Source organism: Lytechinus pictus, chromosome 2, assembly GCF_037042905.1.
Source record: "Lytechinus pictus isolate F3 Inbred chromosome 2, Lp3.0, whole genome shotgun sequence".
NCBI classification, from domain to species: domain Eukaryota; kingdom Metazoa; phylum Echinodermata; class Echinoidea; order Temnopleuroida; family Toxopneustidae; genus Lytechinus; species Lytechinus pictus.
In genome coordinates, this window is record NC_087246.1 from 17454338 (window position 1) to 17478750 (window position 24413).

Here is a 24413-nt window from a genome sequence, read left to right on the forward strand (position 1 = left end):
ATTGTTAAAATGGAAAATCTATTTATAGTGCTATTGTTTGCAATTTCAAGTTTAACAGCACTGTCAGTTCTTAAAAATGGCGTAAAAGATAACAAAATCCCAATCTAAAAAATGTAAAATTTCAGTAACAAACGTACAATAAATGCTGCACTTTATTCAAAATCCATGTCATTTTCACCAAAATTTACAGAGTTGTAGAGGAAGGTATACCTTAGAGGTACAAACATGAAAAATAGGGGTTCATGTGCTTGTTTTTAAACTATCAGCATTTTTATTAGAGCAAATGTGCTTTCTAAAACACCAAAAATGCGCCGAATGCTTTGTATCTATATGAAGAAAAAATCAAAACCACTCTACCATTTATACAAACTCGGGGTAATATTCGTTATTCTTGGCAGCACTGCAGAGTAAAGTATTTTGAAATTGTACAGATTTTTTTTTTAATGGTCCATGGAATAATTCAATTTTTTAGCTTCATGAAATAACGCATCGGATCTGCAGTCAAAGCGCAGAAGATGAGAAAAATCAGCTCATACCCGCAGCTAATTAATCACCTGCTCATCCATTGTGACGTCAGCGCGCAGAGTGTAAACTATGCGCAGATCATAATGCGCACAAACATAACTGTGGAACGTCCTTAAGGGGAAGTTTTCACTGCTCACCAATAAAGAACTAAGTCAAATGTACACAGCAAAAAGCTGGATGCATTATAAAACATCATAGTGATCAAAAGGCAGACTTAGATTTGTGACTCAACTTCTGTGTCATGTTTTCCTGGCTAAAAATGCTGTCCTACATATGGCAAGGCAAGCGCTAGGTGATTAACAATATTTTGGCCAAATAAGCCTGTCACAGAAATTGTGTCGCTAGTTTATATGATGAATCCTGAATTAGAAAAATCACAGGTGCTAAATCTGCATGAAATTTGAACAAATTTTCAAATTCATTTATCTTAAATTTGTCTTAAAAACTTAGGGGTTGCTTTTCTCAGTTAACATGAATTCCACACCATTTTCACCAGTGTTACACAAGTTAATTTGGAGGCAAAAAAAATGTGAAGAAAGTATATACTCCTGCTCATACAGTATTTTTTTTTAATGGAACTTTGAATTTTGCCAATTTAAAGTCAGGTTGAGTACATGTAATATGATCAAGAGTTATGGGGCTGTGTTAGACCTCACAGGGGCACAATGGAATCACTTTTACCCTGTCAACATCCGTGTGAATTTCATCAAGTTTTCACTAAATTGGTACAGAAATGTACCCCATAGACAAAGTATTTTTATAGGGGGGGGGGGGCCAATGTACTCCCTTTCAGACTTTCAACAGCCTTAAATGATCCCCCCTCCCTAAAAAAATCCCCACCAAACTTCAGAAATTTGAAATAAAGGGTACAAATAATGCTGCACATATTCAGTATCCATTTTATTGTAGAATTTGCAAAATTACATAGGAAAGTATACTTAAGAAAAACATTAAACAAAGAAGGAGGAGGGTCCATGTCCTTGATTTCAAACTATTGATGCCTTTGTCAAAGCAAGTGTGCAAAAAGGAAACCAATGATTACAAAATTACTTTTCCACGGATTCAATTATATTCATCATACTGTTGAGAATTTGTCTAAAAAGTTTAGGTACCCAAGGGAGAGATACAGTCTACATTCTACAAAATTATATGAAAATTGATTTAAGTTACGCATGGGTTTTTTGCATGAATATGAAGTGCCAAATTGCATGTATAAAGCTCATTACCTTTTGTCTCGGGGGACTGTATTCCAATAAATGCCAATTGGGCTGGGCAAAATATACCCTTTGCATTGAAAACTACTGTTAATCTAATGAAAAAATTGTATCTTCATTGTGATGAAAAGTAATGGGTAGTCCCATTTTCCTTGTCATACTCCAATCAATTGTTAAGTCATTCATAAACACTTCTTGTTATTGTAAGTCAAATGATCACCGAAGTGAAAACAAGTTTTTGAACAAATTATGTAAACCTTCTCAGTCGTACACTTAAAGATTTCTTCACTCCCATATTCAGATTCACCTTAAGTTTGACATTCTTTAGATGAACCACTGAAGTCCACATTGGCTAAATTATCATTTTGTTTTCCTTTAATCATCTTCCACAATTTTCATTCATTTCAGTAAAAAAAAAAAGGGGGGGGGTTATACTTCCAAGATGCATCGAGAACCTTATTGTACATCACCCAGCTGTGAAAAACAACACTTTGTTATATGTCTGAGTATGGTATCCACCTTGTAATGGTGGTATAAAGCGGACTCTATATGCTCGTACATTAACTTGCATAATGGACTCCAAGCAAGTAATTATCTTTTGATCCCAGAGTACCCTTAACATTGTATTTTGTCATGATTTCCCCACCCTAGATAATACCTTATATAATTTATTTTCATCATAGGATGAAAAGCATACACTTTTCCCCTGTTTTTTGCAATTTTGATATCCTGTTCATGAACACGTACATCACCTGGCCATGAAAAAGAACCCCTTTTATGTGCTTTTAGTGTAAAGGGCATGCATATGTCCACCTTACTTCGGCAATCTAATTGAAATAGTTTAAAATCTACCTCTCAATTTCATCATCAAAAGGGACCAATTTGACCTCAAATCTATTTACGTCCAACTGCGGCTATTCAACATTTCTGTAATGGGCATACCGTGGATTCCTGAAACATAAGGCTTAGTGATTGATGGAACAGTTGACTTGTATGATTGCATATAATCATCAATGTAATCAATTGTAAAATCAGCTCTATGTAGTAGCTCTAAGCTTTGTGCTACTGGGCCCAATGTGTCTTTATCTTAGGAACATTTCATGAAATTTATGCTGACTATTTATTATAAGCTACTGAAATCCTTTCATCTGATTGGCTGAAAGCAAAAGTGTCGGTGGAAATCACTTTGTTTCATGAAATGCCCATCTGACAGAGAGAAAACTACAATGTAAGTATTGAATTCCAATTATCAAGGTTTAGGTGAAAGAAAAAGGTCAAAGAAGATATCATTTTGTAGTTTGAAATAATGCTGTAGATGATAGATTCTCTCCTCTTCACATGTTTTAAGAGGACATGATAACATCATTACAATGAACAATTTCCATCTTTCAATGCTCAGGTTTACATCTCGCAGACTGAGGAAATTATGCCGGTGAGTATTTGGTCTTAACACCCTTCTTTCTGCTCTTGGGAACTTGTTTACACTGGATATGTTTTGTGATTGATACTGTGCAGTTTTGCACAAGAATTAATAATTCTGCATCTTTAATTTTGGCTTTGAAGATTTAAACATGTAACGTTTATTTACATTTTTATTGTTATTTCTATATATGAAGGACATTGGAGAGAATAATGTGATAATGTTGCTCATGGAATTATGTCTTTCCAAAGGACTAAAACCCTGTACTGTTGATAAAGCTAGATTAAATTAATACACATTGATTAGAAAATGGTACTATATCTATCTATGTTCTTGGAAAGAGTGCATTTTTAAGGTGCCAGGTGCCCTATTACCGTGCGGAAACGACTACGGGTATATAATCAAGCATAGGATTCTTACTAAGTACCTGTACCCCAACAAACTATATATTTTTGGAAAGCTTATGAGCTGATCTACACAAAAATTTGCACTGTGGCATATTAGCTTTATGCATAAGCAAAATATGGTCATTCAAAGTCATGACTTTAAAAATCATGATTTTTCTCTATATGAACTTTCTATGGTTATAACTTCACAACATAGAGTGTAATTTAAGTTTTGATGGATTAATTTAATTCTCTGACTTCTTTGTGATGAATTTATGATGGCTTTAAGAAATATTCAGAGTAGAATTGTAAAAATTATGGATTAAACAAGCAGTCAGATAATGAGAAATTCAGAAAGGACTTTTATACACAACTCCACCTGTGGGGGTACCATGCACAAAAACTATCATTATTTTGTTGTACTCTTCAAGATACACAATTCTACAAAATTTCATGCAAATCCAATGATTAGAACTCGAGTTATTACATTTTTCATTAAAAAAACCTCAATTTTGTATAATATCACGATAAAGAAAGGGCTATAATACTAATAATAACGGACATTTGTAACGCGCCAAGTCTGTCACATAGTGTATGTAACTTGTAGTCGCTGCCATATTGTGCAATACAGTAGCTCTCCCTATTTGGCCAACAGAGGGTGGTAGTCCACTTTGCTACATGGAATATCTGGGGCTTCAGCAAAAAAAAATCTGGGGATTTTCTGATTTTTTTTAAGGCAGTATCAAAGGTTTTGGGGACAGATTTAATCACTTCCGGTGTGTAAAATACTACTTCCGGTTTGAGAATTTTATGAAAATATGTTTTAACCCCCCTCTTATTAAAAAAAGAGGTAGAATATTGAGATAAAACAAGTTGCATGATGAAGTACACACATGAAACTAGCAAAGGAGACCAAAAAAATAAAATCATTAAAAAAAAAAAAAATTAGGGCACCTGTCACCTTAAATCATAATTTTAACATGTAGGCATTGATAGAGAAGTCATATTTGAAAGTATTTTTTGCACATATGCTCTCAAAATAGTGTTAAAAAGTTGGGAAAATAAGAAAAGTTCCTTCCTGATAAATAGTCTATCAATATCTAAATTTTCATCATTAGAATCGGCTCCGTGTTGAACCAAATTATTCAAATATTTGTTGTGTAGGAGTGATACACTTCTTCGATCTTTCAATGCATTTATAAAGATATAGATTTAATAGTTTGGTAATCCTCTTTGTTTTGTATTAACCTCAGATCTGGGCCCCTCCAACTCCTCCACAAGATGATAACGATGTTTACATTGACCATGTGATGTGCCTTGGGTACGAGCCGTCCATCATGACGGAATCTCAACTTCCTCCCATCTTCCATAAGAAGGAAACCAAAAAGATTAAAGTGGAGCCAGGTGCAGGTATGTATTGAAGCCTGATCTCACTAAGCCTTGTGACTTGGGTTGCTTCCAATCTGCATAGTGACTGAACTGAAACTAGCTGGAGACTTGAGAGCAGGCAACATGAGGCTCTTTGAATTTTGGTGGGGATAGAAAGGCACTAATCATTCTTGGAATTGCTCCAATTGCTTATTGGGAATGTTTTTACAAGAATTTTATCTTAATCCTCCAACGCTATTGACAAGAGGAACAAGGAGATAAAGCAAGACTTGTCTCCTGCAAATAATGATATATTGTTGAAATAGAGATATAAGTAATCAAGAGCATAATTATTAGATATTTTGTGATGTACATGTATCTCTAAGCAACGGCTTGTTCTTGTCTTGCAGTTGTACCCACTCGCAAGATCAAAAGCCATGGTCACCATCACCACCACCATCACCACCAGAAATCCGAGACCGTTCAACAGCCTCCAATGCTGCCAACGCCTCCTCAATCTCTCTTCAACCGACCGTCAGCAGCACTTCTTAGGATGCGACGTGAGGCCAAACAGCAGAAGATGCGTGCCCTGGCCGGTAAGCCGGTGGTCAAGCCTATGCCTGTTGTCCATCGACCTGCTACCTCCGAGACGACATCGATTGACAAGCTCGAGTGGCTCATCAATGAAGATTGGGCTTTGCTTCAGGTAGGATACAGTCACACTACAGTTGCACCAGCCAAACTGACTATAGACTGACCAAGTATTATACAGTATTGCCAATCACGTACCATTAGTCATCTAAGAGTCAGTTTTGATAGTGTTACTGTAACATAGAAGGACAAAGTTTGTTTGTCCATTCGCTCTTTTAATCTGCTATGTACTGGAACTATGTATTTTTTTAAAACAAATATGTTGGTGAATTAATTGACTCACATCTTTTGATGATATAATTTGGGAAGTTATTTGACAATTATTACTCATTTCTTGTAACTGTTCTTCAGAATTGCTATTTTCTTTATAACCTTTATAAATGTTATAAACTGAAAACTGTAGTCGTTGATTGGCTAGAACAACTTCATGCCAGGAATATGACACTGATTTTGTAAAACAAGTTTGTATGATAGATGAAAGCAAAATAACGTTTTGATAATTCTTTGAATCAAATTTCATCTTGTAGGCGGTACAGACCCTACTGGAGCTACCCTTGACCCTGCAGCCATTGGTCCCCGGTCATATCATCAACTGGGACCTGGTGAGTGATATCGTCAACGCCTGTAGCCGTACCTTCAGGTCTGCCAAGCAGTGTTGTAATCGTTACGAGAGTGTCATCATCCCAAGGGAGGAGGGCAAGATCCTCTATGACACTAACCCTAAGAAACAGAAGAAGTCCAAGGGCATCTACCGGGTCAGCGTAAGTAAACAAGTTTTGTATTTTTTTTTTACTCCAGTCACATTAATAAGGGATTCTGTTAATTCATGAACACTGGAGAAAAATGCACATATGTTTCCGATGCTTTTAGAGTGTATAGGGTCTTGTCTTGTTTTGCAAAAGATTAGACATGATTTCGTACCACAGTTAGTCAATGATTTTAAATTTGTTAAACTCTTTAGAAGAATTAATGGTATTGGATTACCAGGGTCCCGTTTCATAAAGGCTTGTTACAGTAACAAATGTAACATTTCGATAACAAATTTACTCTCAGCCAATCATATGAAATTATTTCAGTAGCTTTTAACTAATATTGAAAATTTGTTACTGTAACAAGTTTTATGAAATGGGCCCCATACATTTACGTTCATCCAACTTTGGTTTGCTTGCTATTGTCCAAAGATGTGGAAGGGGGGGGGGGGGGTTCAAGATTTTGATCATCCTGGTCCATCTCTTTGGAATGATCTCCCTCTGGTTATAACAGAATTTGTATTTTGAAATTTTGGACACCTGACTTGAACTTATTTTGATACATTTTATTGTAACCTGAATGCCTGCCTATATAAAGCTTCCTCTGAATTGTCTTTTGAGTCTTTCTTTTATATTTTTTCTTCCCCTTCCTTTCATTTTATACTTGCTGAGTTGATTTGGCACATTATATATATTTATTATCATTAAAATTCTACTCATGCCGAAGGACAGAGTGCTGCAGAATCTTATTTCAAAATGTGTGAATATTGTTTTGACAGACGAAGAACAATCGTCCTATGAAGACCAGTCAGCTACACGCACAGGATGGTAACTCATCCCATACTATGCTCTTCTCAGCCAAGTTTGATGGCATCAAAATGGCTATCAATAAACGACAACCATTCCTCAAACAAGTGTAAGTCACAAGTGATAAAAACCTTCACTCCTCATAACGTTCGCACAACTTTGTCTTCATGATATACTGTATAAGGGCATTTCCATGTAACAGACAAGACACAGTGGAATGAGTTACGTAACATGCAATTTCCTCTACAACTATTAATTTTGTGAAATTCATTGAGTATGTAAATGAAAGTTAAATGTGTCTTTTAAAAACAGCAAAAACTGTTTGAGCAGTGTACCAAAAAATTGTACATTTTTAAAAAGTTTAAGTTATACACAATTTATTTTGGTACATAAGACTGATACAAATGAAATAATATAAATCATATGTTTAAGTAGTGCTTTGAAAATAACATGATATATCAAAATAGTAAAAAATTATTTAATATTTGTTTGTGTTTATTTGAGGATGCAGTAGCATTATAATTTAAATGTATATTTGTTATTTTGTGCAGACTGAACAATCCATTGTTGAAGAACCCTAAACACAGTGCAATACTCGCTGAGTCTGGGATCAACTATGATAAACCTATGCTGCCAAGTGAAGTTGCTCAGAAGAGAGCAGAAAGAATTGCCAGAGAAAAGAAGGTAAAGAAGCTGTTGAAAAGAAAATGCATGATGTGGTTTCATGTGTTGTGATGAGATGTAAGATTATATGTACCTGTTGAAGTGTCAGCGGAGTTGAATAAATAATAATAATCTTGGTTGGGTGAAAATTTTGTTTTTTATCAAAGTGTTTTGTGAATACTGAATATTTTTATGACATTATATGATACATGTTTACTAAAATTTCAATTTGGATGCATACTTAGGAAATAACATTGTTTGGATCTTTGAACTTTTTGACATATGTAAATCTGTATCTGAAGTGAGCAATAATGCTGTTGCAAAAGAAACAGGAACATTCTTTCACAAAATGTCTATATTCATGTTCATATTGTTTTTTCCCCTCTCATTTTCTACAGCTTGCAACTCTACAGGCTCAGCAAAAACTTGCAAGAGAGAAAAAGGTAAGGAATTTGCTTTATCATATATTGTATTTCTATAAAAGTTAAAAGATTGTGTAACTTAGGATGTAAAATTGATATTAAAGCTCCAACAGGTTTTTGATCAGTAGGGGAAGGCGGGGTAAGTTGAGCATAGGGGCAAGTTGAGCCACCAGCCCCAGGCTAATAATGAATGAGTCAGACATTGTGGTGGTGTCATGTATTGATGACCCATTGCATAACCTTTAACCCCACCACTTTGTTTTCAACTTTGAAACAAAAGGTACTTTTTTAGAGGGAAAAATACAAATTTCAGCCAAAAAAGTAAAAAAGGGTGTGAAAAAGATAAGTGCTTTTTACCCACACACGTCTTTAAATATATTATAGAAATAAGAACAATACTGTTAGTCCAGGTATGGATTCTCATTCTTGTCATAATTTTTACATGATGAATGCATAAGAAATGTGTGGATGTGAAAATATCGCAATCAGTTCGGACTGGGGTAATTTAAGCCATATCAACACGGGGCAAGTTGAGCCATGGTAATTCTTATGGTGATGTATAATAAAAAAATAAAAAAAACATAAAAAGCCATTGATATGCAGGCAGAAAGGAGCAAATTCACATGACAGTTCTATACTTTTAAAAGATGTTAGTAATTATAGAGAATTAGCAAGTGAAAAGACTTTAAATGAAAAATTGACATCCTGGTTCTTCCCGCATACATTTTGTACATAGTATTTGTGGCTCAACTTACCCCAGACGGTGGCACAACTTACCCCACAGATGGGGCAATTTGAGCCATTTGACATCATTTTTTTCAAAGGTCACGATGACTTTCAGTGTGGGGGTAGAAAGTTATATATAGGTGAAAAATATTTCCCAAGAATCAAATTTAAAGGCAAGGTACTTATTTCTACAATATTACTAGTCATATCAATTCTAACATGCAAAATGCAAAAAGTGTCACAACTTACCCCGCCTTACCCTACTCATAGCCTTTCTTTTTCTCTCTATGCATAGCTGCAACAAGAACAGCAGCAGCAACAGCGTCTTTTGGCCGCAACCAAGCAGCAGCAGAGCCAGCAACAAGGCACAGCAACACAGGTGACAGCTCAGCCAGTGGGTACTGCTGCCGGTGCTACAGTCTTGGTAAGATTTCTCATAGGTCCTATCATCAAGTGGGTCCAGAAGCACCTAAGTTGCTTCATCTGAAAATGCTGCCCTCTTACACATCAGAACTCTGTTGAACCTTTATATTTTGTGCTCTGTTTGAGTAGTTTCTTTTAGTAAGAATTGCTTCTTTTTTTTTTAGCTATCTGAGCTGCAGCAAACCCCTACTTTACAATTGGCCTATTTGTGATGCTCTGTATAGGGATTACTGGCATTTGCTGACAATAGTTCCCTGTTTCCAGAGTGGCTATATGTCCAAAAAAAGATAATGGAAATGCTGTCAATCCATGAAAATTTGTGCATCTGTTAAGGGGAGCAAATCAAGGGGACCTCAGTTATTCTTATTTAAAAAAGGGGCGGGGTACTTGTCTGCATAAAATGTCAATTATTTCTGAAGCGGTTCAGATTCTCATTAATATAAATACTTGAAATATTGATGTCTTAATCTTAAGAGAGTGTTTTTTATAAAACATTGTCTTGTGCCTTTTTTTTAAATCAGCAATCTGGGACCATTAGCCGCACAGCTCTTGGAACCGCAGTAACACAACCAATAAGGGTAAGAGATAATAAACTTTCTTATCTTGTTAAAGTTGGTTTTGTTGGGGGATAATTTCTGATTGGTCTACACCTGCTTCGTCTACTTTCCGTTGGGTTTCATTCCACCATGGCCCTGTCTTACAAAGAGTTACGATTGATCCGATCAATCACAACTATGGACGGCCAGCAACGTCATCATCTAAAATGCATGAATGTTCAAAATGTTTTCTAGATATGACGTAAGTTACCCAAATTCATTGTTTTCTCGACAATTTGGTGTGTTCGCCTGTGTTTACAAAGGACATTTTGAAAATTTTATGCAGAAAAAATTATGACACTGATGGATTTCCATAGAGTTACAGTTGATTGGATCAATCTTAACTCTTTGTAAGACGGGGCCCTGGGCTAATCCTAGTATGTCTACTAACCATTTAGTTTAATTGCCATTCACCTTTTGTCTAATCTAAAGGTGGGCGTAACCCATTTTGTCTTATATCCATTTGGTCTATATGGTTGCATGAACTGTTTGGAATTGAATAATCATTTAGTAAAGTAGACAAAATGAGAATTAGATTAATGGGGTATAAGACCAAGAACAAGAAGCAGTTAGACCATACTAGGTCCGAGTCAAAACGTTAAACTGACGTTCGAACGACCGTTAAAACAAAAAAAAAGTTCATCTCAGATTTGACTTCTATATGTAGAAAGATGTAAAATTTTCAAGTCTACTTAGAATGAAGACTTGAAAAAAATATATCATTTTGAGCACATAGGGAACAAAGCCACCAAGTTTTCCTATACTGATTTGGAATGGTTTTACTTACTTCCTGTGATGAAAATACAGATAATTTTGAATAACGGTTCATGTACCCCTTATTTGTGATTGTTGATGAATATGAGATCTATACCTAGACCCTTTGTTAGTAGGTATCATCCAGCAAAGATGTCTTTTACAACATTTATTTCTGTATTTCCAAAGGTTTTGTGTCTGATGAATTGTAAATATCAGCAATGAAAAATGAGTTTTTGAAGAAGCAAATTCCTGGCTTGCACCCATTAAACAAGATTGTATACTTGACCTGAAAAAAAAAATGATTGCATGATTCTTGCTGAGAGATCCCCGAGTGTCCCTGAGTCTTGTTAAGGTGTGTTTGGGATATGTAATGTCATATTTTATGCATATATGAACTGTGGATTAGATGTTATTAGATCTAATTAGATATGTGATTGATGGACATTTCCCTTCCCATTCTATCGCCAGGTATCTGGTACCTTAGCTGCTCAGGTTGTACGCTCCCAGGCTGTACGTACCACAGTACCTCAGCTCACCTTACCAAATGTAACCAGTCAGATTAGGACACTTGGAACATCATCTCCTCAGATTGTCGTCTCTTCTGTCTCTTCCGCCATGACGACGGGTCAACAGACAAGGGTCACTCCAACAGTTTCTTTGCAAGGTATTAAATTCACTTTATTCTTTGTAAATGAATATTTTGTTATGTTTTCTTAGTTTTCAAGACATTGGCATTGATATTAGAATGATTTGTAATAGATGGGCAAAATAATAATCTCCAAAATGTGTATGAGATATTAAAAAATATGAATAGATTGACATGAAATTGAACGAAAAAGAGCTACCGTAATTATGCCCTGCCCTAAATTCATCTTTAGGAAATCTTTGTCTGCCAAAATGATTGAGTTACTGTCATTGGAAGTGGGATTTAAGAAGAAATTGGACCAGGATTGGATTATGTGGAGATCTTTAGTTAGCTACATATTCCCTGGATTAAAGAAGTTGCAGGCATATGCTGATTAGTTAAGTGAATCTTCATGAATTGTAAGAAAGAATTTGGAAGATTTAAGTGGGCATGATGTATTCTATTTCATCATTGTACTAAAAAACTCGACTTGCTTGTTTATTGACAGGAGGTACACAGCTTAACATGAAGAACCTTGGTCAATTCAGCCAGCTTGCTCTCATGAAGATCAAACAACAACAGCTACAACAGCTGCAGCAACAGGCCCAACAGGCTCAGAGTAGTAGCAGCGGACAGGCAACATCAGGAACTGTCACCCAGACCACACAGCAACAAGCTGCCACTGCTCAATTGAAGGTATGTTATTCCTGGGTTTATAAGGACGTAATAAAATGTTTGTTAGCCGTAACAGCGGTAAAAATTAGGGCTGGCTGTCAATGTTATTTTTATACAATATTGATACTCTTTTTTTTTTTGTATGTGTGCATTTGGGACTCCAAGCATATAACATAGAGCCATTTGCATGTACGATACAATAACAATCGAGGGTCGATTTGAATGAATTTATTGAAATTTTTTTAGCTATTGACAAATTTGAGGCTTTCAGACTAGAGTCGCCAGTTCTGCTTATTTATAGTGTTCATGGTGCTTACAGCCTCAGACATCAACTCCTAATCTATATCCTCAGACATATGTCTTATACATTGTCTGACACCAGATTCGGGACACTTTGAATTATTAATTTTGTAGGTCTCTGAACCATAAAGCTATTTAAAAAAAAAAAGATTTTTGTAGGCATATACTACTAGTAGTTTTTGGAAGAATTACGTGGTGAGAAGCATGGTGAGAAGCATTTTTTTTTTCAATATTCTTTCATACAAATTATGAATGTTCATGATATTGTCTCTCTTTTTTCTAACATCACAAAGTAAAATTTTCCCTACCCCTAGTTTTCAACTTATCCAAATTCTAAGCCCCATTCTCTTGTTTAACTAGAGGGAGGGGAATTTTACTGATTCTAATAGCATTACTAGCAATATTGTATTTTTATTAATATTTTGAAGTCTGGTTTAACTTGCGCCATGGTTGAGTCTGTGCTTAACTTATGGGAAGCTCAAAAAATTCTAAAACTTTGTTCATATCGAATATTTCTCTGTAAGTGTTGAAAACTTTTTCTGCTATCATTCCTAGACAGTTGTTAATGGTTTGTGGACTAAATGTGCTGATAAAATTAAACTTTTACCATTGAGATTTTTGTTATGTTTGTGTCACATTTGGCTTTCCATATTTAATTCACAACTGCAGACCAGTGATATATTAAAATGGAGGTCCGAAAATGGGCTAATTGTTATCTACTCCTACAGTATTTGATTTTTCACTCTTGGAAATTGATATATTATAAACTTATCCTTCAGAAATCTTGTGCAATTATAATGTCATCCTCTCTCACTAGGCTGAACTGAGGAAGATTCAGCAAGCTCAGGCCCAAGCCCAGGCAGTGCAAGCCCAGGCTCAGGCCCAAGCCCAAGCTTCAGGAGGACAATTAACCACCATCCAGAAGGCTTCTGTGTCTACGACCCAAGCCATTACAGGGGTAACTCACGTCCAGTTGACACCTGCCCAGAGACAACAGGTTTGTGAAAAATGCCTGCTGAAATACTGCTAGACAGTCTTTGATAATCAATGTTAAATGAAGAGAAAATGCAGTATTATGATGAAAATAACTTTATAATATATTGATGATCTTGGTAATAATAAGACAATGGTATGATAGTGTTAAATAGACACAATATTTTTTTGATTGATCTTTTATCATGATCTTCACATGTCACTTCAATGTATAAAGAGGTGCACATTGTTTATCTTATAACATTTTAGATTTTATTTATCTAAGAACTGTTCTTCATTGATAATTCTCTTCAGCTTGCTCAGCGCAAGGGTCCCACCCTGAATACCTCTCAGGCAGAGATAGCAGCCCTACTGAAGCACCACCAAGCCCAGCAGCTACAAGCCCAGAAGATCAAGGGCATCTCAACCATCCCTGTCACCTCAGTCACCCAGCTCAAAGGCATCACTGTCAGCGGAGTAACGGTCAGTGGCGTCACCACCCTAGGACAAGCTGGAGCCAAGGGTCAGGTAGTGTCTGTAGCTGGAGGTATGAAGGCTCTGGCTATACCTACAGCAGGGGGCTCGGGGACTACTACGACTCAGCTCTCAAAGGTCAACCTTCAGCAGATTCTGCAGATGAAGCAACAGAAGCTGGTAAGAAAAAAAAATAATAGGTGCTTACTTATTCTCCAACTCTCCTGTGTCATATGTGTACTTGGGTTTTTACTGACTTTCCTCAATCCAGCATTATGTCTAGTTACTGATGTTTGATTTAAAGTTAACTCAAGTTTTAACTGAATCAATTTAAAACTTCCTCTGTTAAATTCACTATGGGCACATGCCACCTTGTCTTTATATTGAGTTTTCTCATGAGATTTTATGTTGATGTTGCTTAATGAATTCAATTTTTTTTAAAATATAGATTCTTGCTCAGGTCCAAGGTCAGCCTCAGGTCGTAACTTCTGGTCAACAGGTAAGGGTATCATCAGGTCAAGGTCAAACTACTGTCCAGCGCGGTGGCACTCAGACTGCTCAACCAACCTTGGTTCAACAAGTAGCTAGTCTACAACAGGTAAGTTTATGCTGTAGATAGGGGTTGTATGGATAATGTATGCTTTTTGTCAGAAAGAAGGAGCTGTTCTTTGACTCCTGTCAAATCCTCAATGTTATATCATTCCTGTGTATCATAATTAGGCCTTTAGCTAGGTTGCAAAAAGGCATAGCACCATACAAATATTCCTTTGCTTGTAAAGTGTAAATTGGTTAGCTATATCAGTATCCTCTCAACCTTAGCCACAAGAAAGTATGAATCACATTGTAGCAGCCATTTTAAGCCAGCCCAACAAAAACAAGATTTTGTAACATTGTATTTAAGAAATTCATTCATTCAGAATTGACCTGGCTAATATTTCATTGTTATTGATGTTATTTGAGTGTTGAATGGAACAGTATGTATGACAAACCAGCCATATTATAGTACCTCAGAATGGATGGTAACAATTCACTCGACCACTGTTTGATCGCACAGGTTGGAACAATAGGTGGGCAGCAGGTTCGTGTGCAGCAGGTGACCGCACCTAGAGGTCAGCAGCCTGGCACCGTTCAGGTCCAGAGGATACCTACCAGTCAGCTCCAGGGTCAACCTATGCCAACAGTCAGACAACAACTTCAGCAACAGGTCAAGAGAGTGCCTCAGACACTGTCGATACAACAGCAAGGAAAACCTGTGACCATCATACCACCAGGTATACGAATATGCCCAAAAGAGATGTAACAAGAATGAATGTTAGTCTCATGATTGTTCTCCTTTTCTGGGAAGCCCCAAGTTTGGGTGAAAGAAACAAACAATTTTACACATAATGTATTTTTGTTTCAATCCTTGATGAAATTGTGACCCTAACTTAATTGAGAAATTAGCAATTTCAGGATTGTTGCTACTTTTGGGAAAATCTTGATAATGCTATCTAGTATATCTACGTTGAGCCTTCTCACCTTTGTGAATGAACTCTAATCCAACTTTGATTAGGATGAAATGGATATATTTTACTGTTCGGTTATCTGAAGGCTAAATCCTATAAAGCCTAAAATTGCATACCCTGAGGAGGGGGCTTATATGCATATTATTTATAACATTATTTCTTCAAATTGATGCCATATCAATGTGAATACATCATATTAGCTTGTTAATGATGTTGTAGCTGTTCAAATCTGACGATGGTTTACTGAAATATGGATCTATCATTGTTTGAACCCCAGGTGCAGTTCTAACATCATCAGGAGGGAAGGTTACTGTCTCGCAGGCCTCTGTTTCTCAAGCCCAGAAACAACCTCAGCAGCTGGTCACTCAACTGGTCACCTCTACCTCTGTTGTCACTCCTAGAACACAGGTTCAGCAACAGAGCACACCGAACAGGACCCCTCAGCTGGCACGACTGGTCCAGGCACAGCAGCTGGCCCAAGCTCAGGCCCAAGTCCAAGCCCAGACCCAGGCTCAGGGCCAATCATCTCCTGCACATACAGTGGTTTCTCAGACGGTGGTTGTCCAAGAGGAGAGTTCATCAGCGGGTCAGAGTAAAGGAACTGTTCAACAGACCACACCAGCCACACAGCAGGTGAGCCCTTGAAGGTGACTAACCAATGGAACACCTAGGGTGTTTCACAAATACCAAGCCTAATTTTGATAGGCTTTTCATTCTACTGGTTACTGTCACAGCAATCTTCATGTATGATTATTCCATTAAAATTGTTTATTAGATTTGTTAATATATTTATTGTTTGAATCTTCGCTCAAGGCTTGTATGAATTAAGTACTAGTATCTTTTGCCAAAAGTTGGGTCATTATTGGTAAAAATTGAAGACCAACTACACAAAGAGAAAGGGATTCTCGTTATCACCTGACTTCTCCGAGTATGATAGGATGACTACATTCTTCTGCATGTGGTTCTATCTCGTAGGGAATAACTAAAATGTTATTTGCTTTTTGTCAGGTTCATGTGGTTACAAGTGCTGCTACAAAACCACCTGTCTCTATCTCCATCACCCAACCCACATCTAAGCCATCTTCTCAACAGCAGCAACAGACAACAGTCACTGCAACTCTTCAGGCTCAGACACAGCAACAACAACAACAACAGCAGGAGGAAGCACAGGATTCCCAGACACCGCAAGGTAGAGTGGAGGTCCTGCAGCAAGGAGCGTCGTCGGTATCACGTCAGTCTCCATATGCCATGAGGTTACGAAAGCCATCACAGTCTAGCAAGGACTAGCAACAATAATGTCTGTCCAGATAAGTCACAGTAGCAGCAGAAGCAGAAACATCAATATAAATTGACAGATGCAACAGCATAGAGTGGAGGTCCTGGAGCAAGGAACGCTATCGACATCACATCAGACTCTGTATGCTTTCAGTTAAGAAAGCCGCCATAGTTTATCAAGGACTAGGAACCCTAATGTCCTTCGGGCATTTTCCACATATACTACACAAGTCATGACAAGCTTTCCAAGGGGTTTCCTATGCAATAGGTGAAGCTAGAGATGCACAAGGCACATTTTGTCCTACTGGTTTTCAGACAGTCATAATGTGGCATGCATTTGATAATGTGGTTGTTTTTTTGTGAACAAGCTACTGCATGCCCAAGAATCTGTTCAGTTTGAACCAGGATGGATAATTCTTTTCAAGAACATTGTGAAACAGTGGTTGTTTTCTCATAATTATGTGTGCATCTTGCATCCTTAAAGTTGAATTAAGAAGGGGATGAGTTTCCATAAATATAGGTTCTACATACAATATATAGTATATATAAGTTGTTCAAACACATAGCATGTCACAATAATCCTCTGCCTTCTCGATATTTTGCTTTGAAAGTCTATGAAATTAGCCACCTGTCAGAGCCCGAGAGACGAGTGTACAGAAAAGTCACTCGGAGTGTGACGTCACCGGGGGGAATTTAGTATAAGAGGTGCCTGAATGTCATACAGAAATGCTATGCAGAGAGAGAAAGATATTTTACAATTTTTTTTCAAAGCAACTCAAATCAAACAAATAGGACTGATATGCACAAATCTTTACTTTCCCTGTATAAAAAACAGTATGAATAACCACCATGAACTCTTCAATCATGATGTAAGATAGCAAACAGTGAGTTATTGAATGATATTTTCACTATTTCTCATTTATTTTATCACGATGTTCAATCAAGTGAGTAGCTGGAAAGTAATTCCGGCGGCTAGCTCAGCGCGCGCTGAACGCATAATACTAGTACACACAACACCCAGGCATTGAGTGTACTGTTATGGTCTGGTATGTCGACTTAGTTCATGGCCGTGCAGCGATCCCCTGGCGTTTTTTCTTCTTTTCTTTTGTCTTTGACTCCACTTTTATATCCTCTGGATCATTTCCACTCATAGCTCATTCCACAGAACAATCTTGAACCAAACGTATAGTATTCTTTCTCGGCCTTCTGAGTTGTTTTCTATATTTAATTACGCTAGGGGTCACCGTCACACATACAAACGCAATTCGGAAGTGAGTTGAAGACAGAAAGATATACCGGTATAGTAACATAGAGATGTATACTAGTAACGCTAGAGGGCGTACTTCGTCAAATCGCTGTGATTACGTGGAGACCGTCCGCCATTGCTCGATAGGTATTCGCAGCCTGCCATGCGCGTACAGTACCTATGGGGCATGTACACGGATGAGCACAGAACATGACAAATTGATGACATATGAGCACGAAAGCATATGGAAAAGCAAAATTGTAAATATTGCACTGGATTAAAGTTCAAATACAACAAAAATCTAGCAAAACTGAGGTCAAAAGGCCTATATGGGCCTATCTATAGCGCATAATATAGGCCGATACAGCTATAATACAGGCAAACGATTTAAAGTCCCAATTGTTTTTGCTTAGGTAAAATTTCGATACATTAATATGACTTCTATTTTCTTATGATTTGGAAGAGATGAATATCAAAAATAACATTTAGGCCTAGGTCCTGATAAATAAATTTAATGTGTTTTAATATGATTTGATGTACATTAACCTAAGAAAATTCATAGGCCATATCACAGTGTCTGATGCATCTGAGACGCTGTATCGAAAAAAAAACCACGATTGTATTTTTATAGTTCATAGTTTCCTAATTACTATTATGCTGATTGCTGATAATTTATTTCTTCACTTTAGATAATTGTTATAATTCATTTTCCATATATATCTACACAATAGGGCCTATAATAACTCGATCCCTTTTCCCCATGTCTTACACGCTGATGTAAACCAACATCACAAAAACTCGCGAATCATAAAATGACTTTTTATTGATATTTGGAAATGATTTACGCATTGCATTCAGTTAAAAATTGATGATTTAGATTTCCTTTGCTGGCAACCATCCCATCATATTTATAAATATGTATATAAAAGTATACTTTCTTACTTGCGATCAATGTATAGAAAAGTTTGTTGACAGCAAAATTTGCATATCAAATGCGCGCATGCAGTCGTACAATTTTGCAATGTACAGGAGGCCTAATGGGGGGTTGGATGTTTATGTACAGTGTTATTGCCTTGCAAACATTTTAAAACTTCGGAGAGTAAACAAATCACAATGCGCAAAACAATTTTACTTTGATTTTCTGGAAAGTATAGACTTGATTCTCCCCGGCTGAAAATATGCTGATCGGCAAACTGGCTGAAATATTTTGTTTATCGCCGTTGTTTCTGATCCTATAATGATTGGACCAATATCATGTGAACAAATCAAGGATAGAATAATAAGGAGAGGAAGAAGGGGGAGAAGGAGAGAAGAAAAGGGGCGGGATTATGATATATAATTTGTATTATACTATAAAGAATATTATTACTACTGCAAGAGTGTATAAAACTAATATCATGAAAGACATCAATGCAAACTTATCATAATTATGAAAACGGTTGCAAAATTGTGAGTACTAAAACCAAACATTATTATGAAACAATAATATTGCAAAAGTGACAATACTTGGAATAAGATATTAAAAATCCTAATTTAATCTCAAATTTGATACCTGCCTTGATATTGTGTTAATTAACTGTGTTTGTGTCGCTTGAATAAATGAACTTTATGGCAAATATTTGTAAGCACTGGCACCGGCCTAACATATAAACAGATAAACACGCGATTTGAATATCCAGTTTTGTTTTTCATTTTAAAAGTATAACTGAATTTGATTTTCTAGTTTTCTTCCTTTAATGTCATTTGCTGGCCTATGGACCTGAGTTTGGTTATTCGATCAGTTTTTTTTAAATAAGATTTCCATGGATGAACAAAATTATTATATTATGTTACGGCGTCGCGGAATGATTTTGAAAGTGATGGGGTGTATAAAATCACAATCATTTATTATGTGTAATGTTCATTTTCATTTCAGGGAGGGGTCCGGTCGCGCCCCCTGTATTTTATTTTGATCAGTATGTTAAAGCGAATTTGCTTAGGTGTGTTTGTTATTTTAATTGCACACACGGCCCCTAAAAAGCGAATTAAAACAAATATAACTTAAAGTGAAGGGAATTAAAACTGTCATTTTTGAAAAGTTTGAACAAATTAGGCTATATTCTCGACATTTTAAATCAATATTTTATTTTCGGGCCATATAGGCCTGCAGATTTTGGGGAATTTATTATGTTCCTATAAGAACAACATCAGCACGTTCACCAAATAACACAAATTTCAACATTGATGGTGTAACGGGAGGCTCACCAAGAACAATAATGAGATGCCCTTTAATAGCGCATGTAGATCAAAACACTAACTTATACAGAATTATTGTACAACTTAATATATAAAAATGATAGGCCTATATTTCATACAAATTAAAGCAAGTTACATATCATGTAGGCCTATATAGAAATTACAAAATTATATCCAACATAAACATAGAATCAAAGGACGTATATGTGGGAAGGATGGAAGGAGGACGATGCAGTTAAAGGTAGGGAAATCCAGAGAAGGGCTAATTCACTGCAGTCTTTTGAATTAATTGTCAATCTTTCTATTAATGTCCGCTGTATGTTTTTATTTTTATATGATTGTTTATATGATAGTATATCAACATTGTTATCTATTACAGGCCTATAAACGGACAGGTAAATGCAAATTATTTAGAATTTCATCCCGAGAAATCAGGTTTTCAAAATGCCAAATTAATAGCATAATCCCCATGTAATCACTCTAATAGTGTATTGAGATGCAATTTGTCATTCATATTTTCGATTTTTATGAGGTTGTGTTCTTTTCTTCAAGATAAAGGCCGGAGACGGCACCCCTTTTCACAGCGTTACAACGCACGAGCTATGGGTACATCCGGGTACTTTTGCGAATCTATACCTATCGAGCAATGGCCGCCACGCTCCACACAATCACAGACGTTAAGTACGCGCGCCTATGGCGACTCCGCACTCTAGCGTAGTTAGTATACATCTCTATGTATAGTAATTAGTATACATCTCTATGGTTGAAGACAACAAGAACGGTACGGTAGCTCGACAGCTAGCTGCGCCGGAGCGGGCGGCCGGTCGGCACAAAGCAATTCCGCAACCAACTGTGTTTTTTTGCAAGAGCCGTGTCACACGCGGATAAATATGTCATAATAACACGTCTGCTACGTTATCGACTGGTGAGAAGATCTCGATCAAATTTCATATTATTCACCTTGAAATTATTCCTTTAGGGTCTATGGTATCATTCTGAGGGAATTCACATATTTGGAATAATAGTACGGCCACAAATATTTTAATCATTTCCTCTTTGCAAGTTCTATGGCTCGCAGATACAACTTCAACTGCAGTTATTCCATAGTAGTACACAAAACGGCACTGCCTTGTTTACTAAACCGGGACCGAATACCCCCCGGTGACGTCACACTCAAAGAACACCCGTCTCGGTAGGCATTGCAGGAGCGAACTCAGGGAAAATGGGTAGGGATAAATCGTTCAAATTCACTATTTTGAAAAAAGAAAATGGGGGGTCGAATCACCTATTAGTGTTTGGGGGTTGTAAGGTTGCTATTAATGTAAATATCTCAATATTTGGAATCGTCTTCTTAATTCAACTTTAAGGACCCTTCTTCCTGTTTCCAGATTCTTTAAGAAAACACATGTATTACAAAATAGCTCGGAAGCTGATACATGTGGTTGTGGAGTCTTCTATCACTGTACCTTTGCAGAAAAGTACATGATGTAAGCAGTATATGCTTTTACTAGCCAACAGGACAAAGTGAAAGAATTAAAACATCAAAAGTCACTAACCTCCTACAATACTAAACACTAGTTAGACTTTACTTTCTGATTGTAGTTCTTATTTACCATGCCATTGTCGATAAATCAAGGCAGCAACTTTTACTTATCCCAGGTGAGGTAAGGCAATACCTTGAGACAGTGAATGGAGTTAGTTAATCGACATCAATCTATATTTGCCAAACTCAACCCAGGTGAGGTACATGTGTACTTGCTTATGAATAGTGACAGGGAGTCGTTAGTAGAAAGGGTTAATAATTATCATTAATCTACTTCATTCTATATTTGCCACATGTGATCTGGGAACATGGTACTAACAACAGCAATTCATTGCTTTTATAATTTGATGTTGTCAGTCTTTAATCTACATTAATCTATTTTTAACACACTTCATCTAGATATCATTAGTAATAATTATTTGAAATAGGTAATGAAGGCTACGCTAGCCTTCATTTGCCACAACCCTCCCAGGTGAGGTAAATGGGTACTCTGTATGACTTTTAAAAAAAAGTGAAGTCTTGTCTTTTGCATCATTTAACTTTGCCTTTGTTGGGTAAGAATAAACTTAGTAGGAATGATTTTCTTGAAATGTCTCATCTTGGCAATTGCATCTGGGATAATAATCATGGCATGCCCACAATCTCATCTGTAATGACACAAAGACTGTTCAAGAACCCAAATTGTCTTTTCTTATCCATATTTATTTATGAAATATTTATTTATAGAATAACATTATTTTGTGACTTCAGTTTCATCATGAAAAAGTGGAGTCAGTCATTCACATTAGGGAAATACAGCTCCCACATTTTTGCTGGGTACTTTTAACTAATGCAGCCAAATTCCATTTTATTTGTATTCTGAAAATATTGGTATGATGGTGTATAAATTGCTATTCTGTTATAATAAAATCTTTGATTTTATGGTGAAAGTTGCACAGTTATGAAGATCATTTTGAATGGCTTTGATTGGGAATTATATTACCCTATGTTTGATGAAATTTAAAAAGAAATTGTAGCTCTTTAGATATTCTGATGAGTGATATTACTCATGCTGTAACTGTTTCAGAATAATATATTTCTTTTTGTTGTGCTTTGAGTGTGTATTGTGTGTATACGGGTTTGAAAGACTTCTTTATAAGTCAACTATCGCACTTCATTCTCCTGTTAGGATGATGTTCACATTTTACAGTTTGTGAATATTCAGCTTCAGCTTGTTTGGGAATACATTCAAATTTCATTTTATGTTGTGATAATCGCACTTGTTTTCTCCAAGGATGTTTGTAACTGGGGTTAATTGCATTGGAGTAATAAATTAAATATGGCAAATATTGATTGCCATACTTGTAATTCCATCTGTGAAATAGACAGTGTGTGTGAATTTTTTTTTAATATCATGCAAAATAAACCGTCACACCTTGATTTCTCTTGGATGTTCAAATTTCCATCTTTGTTATCCATGTCTCTTGACTATTTCATTTGAGCTTAGATAGGCCTTAATTGATATTTTGTGATTCTTTTGGTAAGTCAGCATGTATCAATGTGACCCCTTGAAATGAACTAACCATCACCCCCAGTAAAGTTCACATGATAGGAAATATGATAAAATAGTGGCTAATTATATAGCACACCGGCCGACCTTTCGGTGCTCACGTCACTTCAATATACGTATGAATAATTGACATAGAAATAAAAATAAAAATGAAATTCTCCTAAATGTGACATACTATTAAATCATTGATGAATAAGTAAGTTTTTAGTTGGGACTGTTTCTGTTGATGAAAGTTGGCTTCATTGGATAGCTGTTTGAAATAGATTACTAGTCTAGGTTTGTTCGTTGCTCATTATTTGATTTCAGTATGATTCACAATTTCCAGACCCTAAAAGGAGTGGCCATAGTGCTGGATCTCAATGTGGAAGAGTATTTGAAGATGAACCACTTGGCAGAAACTGTCGTAGTGATGGTGGTGGTGGTGATGCCACATTGCAGCTCTTAGATATGCTCAATTAGACAGTACTTGATGTAAATTTGCATATTTCTTGGCACTAGATATTCCCTATACCTCAGTTCAAGTTCATCTGATGGGTATACTCTTTAAGGAAAATGCCATTAAAGCTAAGAAAAAAAATTGGCATTTCTTTGATAAAAGTATAATTGACATGCAAGAAGCTCCTGATATTTGAATTGATAAAATAATATTTACACAATTGAATTCAAATTAAATTGAAGTGATTGTATTAATTCATCATAAAAAGCAAAACAGAACAAAACTGGGTATATTCAATGTCAACACTTATTTCATGGAATATCTTAAAATTACCATTTTAGTGATTTTAATCATAATATGGAGAATATTTGAGAAGAAGGGAGTACTTATGAAGAATGAGGAGCCAACTCGAAAGGCAAGCCTTATTAGTGCTGCCACCATAACAAAACTGGAAACCGAAAATCTGAAATTATGGAAATATATCATCCAATTAAATAAACCAGATTGAGACATAAAGGGGGATCCAAATTACAATATTACAGCGAAACAAAAATAATGACTTAAAAGGGGGAAAATGTAAAAAGGGGGGGGGGGGGGACAAGAAGAAAAAAAATAAATCTTGATCAAACATTGCTCGAATATGAACTGAGATGTCGGGTGTTTTATCTCCTTTTGAAACCATTTTAATGAGGGACTAGAATTAACAGAACATATTCCAGATAATTGGCCTTTTGGAAAAAAAAAGTTCTTTGCTAACCAGGTGTGTATGTAGGGTAAATGAGAGTCTGAAGATCAACATGTATTATAAGAATTAATATTCAACAAAAAAAATCTAAAATACTTCAGTATATAGTTTTTGTAACAAATGTTTA

At 36.2% G+C, this 24413-nt stretch overlaps 1 protein-coding gene across 2 annotated transcripts; it reads left to right on the top strand.

Moving 5' to 3' along the window:
- The first annotated feature begins 1073 nt into the window (after positions 1 to 1073).
- LOC129254671 (E1A-binding protein p400-like) lies at positions 1074 to 22998 on the top strand. Of its 2 annotated transcripts, none has more exons than XM_054893177.2 (18): positions 1074 to 3171; positions 4799 to 4955; positions 5324 to 5619; positions 6092 to 6325; positions 7093 to 7229; positions 7672 to 7804; positions 8182 to 8226; positions 9227 to 9355; positions 9876 to 9932; positions 11175 to 11370; positions 11840 to 12027; positions 13124 to 13303; positions 13594 to 13932; positions 14201 to 14350; positions 14807 to 15023; positions 15535 to 15904; positions 16266 to 17015; positions 21381 to 22998. In XM_054893177.2, the coding sequence occupies exons 1-16, from the start codon at positions 3166 to 3168 to the stop codon at positions 15900 to 15902; spliced, it is 2832 nt and encodes a 943-aa protein (XP_054749152.2). In that variant the 5' UTR covers positions 1074 to 3165; the 3' UTR covers positions 15903 to 15904; positions 16266 to 17015; positions 21381 to 22998. The 2 variants fall into 2 exon arrangements, with proteins under 2 accessions (XP_054749152.2, XP_063967599.1); XM_064111529.1 differs by having other exon boundaries at positions 15535 to 15890.
- The last annotated feature ends 1415 nt before the right edge of the window (positions 22999 to 24413 follow it).

What these genes read in the sequence shown, in the direction of transcription:
- LOC129254671 (XM_064111529.1), top strand. An exon ending in CAGTAACACAACCAATAAGG is followed by an intron (nt 9,933 to 11,174) that starts GTAAGAGATAAT and finishes TTCTATCGCCAG; the next exon opens with GTATCTGGTACCTTAGCTGC. An exon ending in TGTGACCATCATACCACCAG is followed by an intron (nt 15,024 to 15,534) that starts GTATACGAATAT and finishes TTTGAACCCCAG; the next exon opens with GTGCAGTTCTAACATCATCA.